At 43.9% G+C, this 7,042-nt stretch overlaps 1 protein-coding gene across 1 annotated transcript; it reads left to right on the forward strand.

The window, feature by feature from the left end:
- The first annotated feature begins 6,416 nt into the window (after positions 1-6,416).
- On the forward strand, positions 6,417-6,720 carry LOC119816264 (guanine nucleotide-binding protein G(I)/G(S)/G(O) subunit gamma-5-like). The gene has a single exon (XM_038333171.1). It carries the CDS (start codon positions 6,417-6,419, stop codon positions 6,621-6,623), a length of 207 nt encoding a protein of 68 aa, XP_038189099.1. The 3' UTR covers positions 6,624-6,720.
- Positions 6,721-7,042: the final 322 nt, after the last annotated feature.

Below are 7,042 nucleotides of genomic sequence, written 5' to 3' on the forward strand. Positions count from 1 at the left end.
TTATAAATGTGTGTGTTTTACCTGCATGTGTGTTTGTGCAGCACTTGTGACCTGGTGCCTCAGGAAGCCAGAATAAGGCATCAGATCCTCTGCCAGTGAAATTATAGACAGCATGTGGGTGCTGAGAATTGAACCCTCATCTTCTGCGAGAGTCACCCATGCTCCCTGACTCCTGATTCAACTCTCCAGCTCATGAGCAAAGGTTTTAAAGCCATATTTTAAGATTTATTCTTTGATAATTTTTTTTATTAAAAATTTCCACCTCCTCCCCGCCTCCCGTTTACCTCCCTCCCCCTCCACTTCCCCTCCCTCTTCTATCCAGAGAGCAGTAAGGGTTCCCTGCCCTGTGGGAAGTCCAAGATCCTCCCCTCTCCATCCAGGTCCAGGAAGGTGAGCATCCAAACAGGCCAGGCTCCCCCAAAGCCAGTATGCATAGTAGGATCCAAATCCAGTGTCATTGTCCTTGGCTTCTTTCTCAGCAGCCCTCATTGTCCGCCATGTTCAGGGAGTCCGGAATTATCCCATGCTTTTCAGTCCCAGTCCATCTGGGCTTGGTAAGCTCCGAATAGATCAGCCCCACCATCTCAGTGGATGGGGGGACCCCTCGCAATCCAGACTTCCTTGCTCATGTTTTCCCTCCTTCTGCTCCTCATTTGGACCTTGGGAGCTCAGTGTGGTGCACCAATGTGTGGCTCTGTCTCTATCTCCATCCATCGCCAGATGAAGGTTCCCTCATGGTCCTGACTTTCTTTCTCATGTTCTCCCTCCTTCTGCTCCTCGTCAGGACTTGATAATTTTATATGTGCATACAATGTAGTTAGATCATATACAATATTCTCTGCTCCGACTCCTCGCAGGCTGCCCCCCCCCCCACTTTCTGCCAGAAATCAACTAAACGAAAACAAAACCCCCACTGAGTCTCATTAGAGCTGCCCAGATGCTCATGGATGTCTTCCTGGAGCATGGGGAATGACTGCGGGCTACTGAAGAAAACTCTCTCCCACCTGAGCAGTCAGCCCTTAAGCCATTATCTTCTTGGTGCAGGGGGAGGAGTCCTGGTTGGCTTGATCCTGTGCAGATCTTGTGTCAGCAATGGCAGCTGCTGCTGAGTTCATGGGTACAGTCACAGCAGCTTGGCTCTGCTTCTTGTAGTCTTCCTGCCTCTCCTCTCTGATGTTCCTTGAGCCTTGAGGGAGGTTAAGGGGTGTGATATAGATGTCAAGTTTAGGACTTAGCGCTCCATAGTCTCACACATTCCCCTCTCTTTCCTTGGTTGTCTCTATACAGAGAAACTTCTCTGATGAGTATGAGGAAAGCCTTCAGAAGGGCCTGTGACCCCTCCAGCCATGGGGTCAGGTTTACAGTACCAGGTATGAGTTCCTGCCTGTGAAGCAGTTGGCTACACCTATGATAGCCGTGCCACCATTGCACTAATAGACATATCTTTCCAGGTGGAATAACAGGGGGGAGGGCAATAATGGGGAGTTATTAAAGGAGGGAGATAGCAGAGTAAGGCAGAGGAGAGGTGGAGGGAAGAATAACACTAATGATGTTTGAAAAAGCAATATGGAAACCTAGTATTTCTTGAACTCTCTATTAAAAAATGAATTGGAGTTACTCTATACACAGGAGTAATGGTCCTCCCAAAGCTTATCAAACAGAAAGCCCAGTGTGTGATTATTTGACCACCCGTAGGGGAGTTAGGAGGGCCTAGAACCCCTATTGCCCTCGCTCTTAGGGTACCCATGAGAATTTGATAATAAAACTCTATTGCTGAAGATAGCACATCCCCCCCTCTTCTTTTTCTGCCTGTCTTCCTTCCTTCCTTCCTTCCTTCCTTCCTACCTTCCTACAGGGTTTCTCTGTGTTGCCCTGACTGTACTGGAACTCATTCTGTAGACCAGGTAGGCCTTGAATTCTACCTCTAGAGTGCTAGATTAAAGGTGTGTGCTACCATGCCTGACCATTTACTTATGTATTTATGTTTTTATTTGGATAGGATTTCTTGTATTCCGGGCTGGCCTTGCATTCATGACATTTCTGAGAATGATCTTGGACTCTTGATCATTTTTCCTCTGTCTCCTGAGTGGTGGGATTATGGGTATATACCACCAAGCCCAGTCTGTGTGATGTTGGGGATGGAACCCAGGGCTCCACGAACACTGTACTACCATGCTCAGTCTGCGTGATGCTGGGGATGGAACCCAGGGCTCTGTGCACACTGTACCACCTTGTTCAGTCTGCGTGATGCTGGGGATGGAACCCAGGGTTCCACGCACACTGTACCACCATGACCAGTCTGTGTGATGCCGGGGATGGAACCCAGGGTTTCATGCACACTGTACCACCATGCTCAGTCTGTGTGATGCCGGGGATGGGACCCAGGGCTCCACGCCTGATAGACAAGCATCAACTGAGCTACATCCTCAGATCCTAGTTTCTGAATTTTATCTTGATTATTCGTGATCCTTTTAACTCACTAAACACCACCACAGTGATTATTGATAGGTCTGCTTAACTTTAGACTTAATTTCTGGAGATTACTATTTTCTTTTGGTTGGATCGTATTTTCTTTATTCTTTGTGTGCCTTATAACTTTCTCTTGAAATGCAGCCATTTGTCCCTGCTGCAGGAATGAATTGTTCTGTTTACTTGTTCTCTTGGTGGCCTCTAACCTTGCATCCAAACTACCACTCCTTTGAGAACCAAACCTAAGTGCTAGAGAGAGGGTTTAGGAGGTTAAGAGCCCTTGTTACTCTTGCACATGAGCCAGGTTTGATCTCCAGCACACACATGGCTCTGGCTGTTCTTGAATCCACTGTGTAGGCCTGCCTATAATTCATAAAGATCCACCTGCTTCTACCTTCACAGTGCTGGGATTAAAGGCATGTATATAATGCCAACAGGCCTGACATTTTGTTTTTGTTTTCAACAATGCTTGATGTATTGACATCCACTCTAGGATATTAAGATAATGGGTAAGATATGCATTATGGACCTACTCATCCCGGTATCGAGAAAGATGGGCATTATGATCCACTCATCCCAGTTATCAAATAGACAGGCATTTATGAACCTGCTCATTCCAGTATCAGCTAAGACAGGCATTTATGAACCTACTCATCTTGGTATCTAGTAAAAACAGGCATTATGAATCTGTTTATCCTGATATCAGCTAAAAAAGACATTACGAATCTGCTCATCCCAGTTATCAACTAAGACAGGCATTATGAACCTGCTCATCCTGGTATTTACTAAGATGATCGTTGTGAGCCCAAGCCCAGTCATTGAGTAAGTAGCATCAATGATAAAAACAAACCAGTGAACATATAAAGATGTTGTACAAAGACAAGAGTTACAGACACGATTCTTGCCGCAGGGCAGCAGCTTCTCAGCCCCACCCTATTGATGCCATGCCCCAGTGATATCAGGGAAGAAGTTCCAATTCTGTTTTCTCCAAGGGGAAAATCTTCCAAGTTTTCAAGGGAAGCTGTAAACAAAGGGGAAACATTTGGTAAGGTGCCCACACTTCTCTGAATAAGCCTTCACTAATGTTCCTGCAAGGAAATAATGAAACTTATCAGGATACACACACACACACACGAATAAAAAAATCTTAGTACTTTTAAGATGCGTGAAGTTGTTTTGTGCTGTGATGACATGAATATCACCTGATAATTCTGTAGCTCAGCCTGGTTGCAGAGTTTATGAGCTCCCTTTAGATTACTGCCTCTGATCCATGAGTCCCACAGTTAGTGCCTCTAGTAATTTCCTTGGAAACTATGTTTCCAAACTCTACAAATCAACTGAACAATATAACTGGCACAATTGTTAGTTTTCATATTTTGAAAACCAAACTTAAGTAAGACAGCAATAAAGATATCTCGGCTTTTAGTTTATGTATCTGGCTTTTGGTCGCTCCTTCCAATTAGTTGTACTTTCTTGAAAAAAAAACCTGAATTTAACAGAAATCAATATATTTTTTCCTGCAAAACAACCAGTTATACATGTATTTTAAGTCCAAACTATAATGGCACATGTCAATGATGTCATGTTGACATTCACTACTTTGTAGGTTAGCCTAAAATTTAAGATCAAACATAAATTTAAAGGGTCAAGAAGAAATTTGTTTCTAAAGAACAGCTCCCTCCTGGGGACTGGAGAGATGGCTCAGCAGGTAAGAGCACTGACTGCTCTTCCAGAGGTCCTGAGTTCAATTCTCAGCAACCACATGGTGGCTCACAACCATTTCAAAATGAGATCTGGTGCCTTCTTCCGGCCTTCAGGCATGCAATGTAGAATATTGTATACATAATAAATCTTTTTTTAAAAAAAAGAAAAAAACAACTCCCTCTCCCCTTTCTAGTTCTCAGCCTGGAGATGGATACCTTTGCCTGCTCAGTCTCCCCCTCTCCCCTTTCTGGTTCTCAGCCTGGAGATGGATACCTTTGCCTGCTCAGTCTCTCCCTCTCCCCTTTCTGGTTCTCAGCCTGGAGATGGATACCTTTGCCTGCTCAGTCTTTTGCTATGTGCTGTCATGTGGCCAACCAACACAATGATATTGCTGTGATGTTGAGGGTTTTTTTTGGGGGGGGGGTCAAAATATTGATTTACTAGTAGAGAAAAAAAGAATAGGTAGTTTCTCTTTGCCCCATCCTCAGCTCAAAAGTAAGCTTTCTATTTCCTTCAAATCTTGTTAGACTGTATTATAATTTCTGTTAGGTCAATACTACTGCTCTATTTGGGCTGATGTGATAAAAATCTCATAAGCTGGCGTATAAACCATTTTTTTCTCAGATAAAGAAGATCCAGCCTCTGGTGAGGGCCATTTCCCACTTCATAGACACCACCTCCTCATATTGTATGACATCTCAGCGAGCCCCTGTGTCTACTGAGGTGGGCCATTGGCCCACAGTGAGCATGATTTCTTTTTTAGTGTCTACTACTCTTATGCTTGTCCTCGGCTCATGGTCTTTTGAGGAGTGCACATGCCATGGGGCATGAGGCAGAGGACAACATTTAGCACATGGTTGACAAGCCCTCTGCCAAACTAACCAAGATAAAGAGGGAGAAGACACAAACTAATAACATTAGAGATTAAAAGGAGGACATTACAGCAGGTACTGATCAAATCCAGAAAGTTGGGCCACATACTGATGATTTACATGGCACTAAGCTGGAAAATCTGAACACATGTGACCTGCCACAGTTCACACAGTTGAAATAACTTAAAAGACCTAGAAAAGTAAGAGTGGGACTGGTGGAGAGATGGCTCAGTGGTTAAGAGCACTGGCTGCTCTACCAGAGGTCCTGAGTTCAATTCCCAGCAACCACATGGTGGCTCACAATCATCTGTAATGAGGTCTGGCGCCCTCCTCTGGTGTGCGGACATACTTGGAGGCAGAATGTTGTATACATAATAAATCTTAAAAAAAAGAAAAGCAAGAGTGAAGCCATAATCTAAAGTCTCCCAGCTGAAAGAATTTCCAGTTCAGATGGATGCAGCAAGGATTCTACGAGTCATGCAAGAGAAAACTAACGCCAGGACTCCCCAGGTTATGCCACATGATAGAAAAGGAAGGATATACTTCCAAACTCTCCATAAAAATAATATCACCCTGATTCTGAAACTAGACAAAAACAAAACAAAAATTATAGACCAGTCTCTCCAATGAACATAAAATTCTCAATAAGATACTTGCTGCAAACTAAATTCAACACATCCAAAAATTCTTCCACCATAGTCAGGGTAGTGTTGTTATTCCAGGCACACAGTGGTGATTCAACATAAGCACTCAATAGATATAATTGTTATGTAAACAAAAATCCATCTGAATGACAGATCACATGAGTGTCTCAATAAATACAGAAAACACTATAACAAAATCTAATATCCCTTCATGATAAAATCCCCAAGAAACTAGAAATGGAGGGAACACCTCCCATCCAAATCTGTAGTCAAGATTATTCTACATGGAGAAACGCTCCATTAACGTTAGCATCTCCACTAATATTAGGGACACGACATGGGTGCTCACCTGCCATCACTCCTATCCAATACAGTGCCAGAAGCCATGCCTGGAGCAGTAAGATAAATCAACAAGAGAGATACAAACATGGAAGAAGCCGAAGTAGCCTTATTTGTAGATGACGTGATTCTATATCTGAGACACCCTAAGGTAAACACTGGGAAACTCCTAGACCTGAAGGACAAGTTGGGCAAAGTGGCAGGTTACAAAATCAACTTCTAAAACCCAGTCGTCTTTTTTATATACCAATGGCAAACACACTGAGAAAGTAATCAAGGAAACAACCCATTCACAACAGCCTAAAAGATATGCCTTGAAATTAGCCTTAGGGCCCCGCGACCTGCTGCCCCTCAGGACCGACGAGTCAGCACGGCTGTCTTGAGCGCCATGTCGGGTTCCTCTAGCGTTGCCGCCATGAAGAAGGTGGTTCAGCAGCTCTGGCTGGAGGCCGGGCTCAACCGCGTGAAGGTTTCCCAGGCAGCTGCAGACTTGAAACAGTTCTGTCTGCAGAATGCTCAACATGACCCTCTGCTGACCGGAGTGTCTTCCAGTACAAATCCCTTCAGACCCCAGAAAGTCTGCTCCTTTTTGTAGTCAGCTATCTTGAGGTTTCTTAAACGACTTTTCATGACCCAGTGGATATTCGAGAGAACTAGATCTGAAGTCTGTACAGAAGCTTCTCTAACACGTGCCATATTACACAGTCTGTACTTGTCAATCCTTAACATCTACCTCTCTGAATCTTCATGGATTTCTGTTTCACAAGGTTTAACTATTTTAAATACACTGGCTGTAGCATACAATAAAACAGCATACAAAAAAAAAAAAAAAAAGAAATTAGCTTTAGGAAAAGAGCCCCACAACGAAAGCCTGAAAACACCAAGGAAAGAAGCTGAAAAAGACCCGGGAGATGGGCAGGCCTCCTATGCTCATGGACAGGTAGCAATACTGCAAAAATGTCCATCCTACAAAGAGCAATCTACGAGTTCAACACAATCCCAATGTCAGTTCTT

The sequence above is a fragment of the Arvicola amphibius genome, chromosome 1, assembly GCF_903992535.2.
Source record: "Arvicola amphibius chromosome 1, mArvAmp1.2, whole genome shotgun sequence".
Taxonomy (NCBI): Eukaryota; Metazoa; Chordata; class Mammalia; order Rodentia; family Cricetidae; genus Arvicola; species Arvicola amphibius.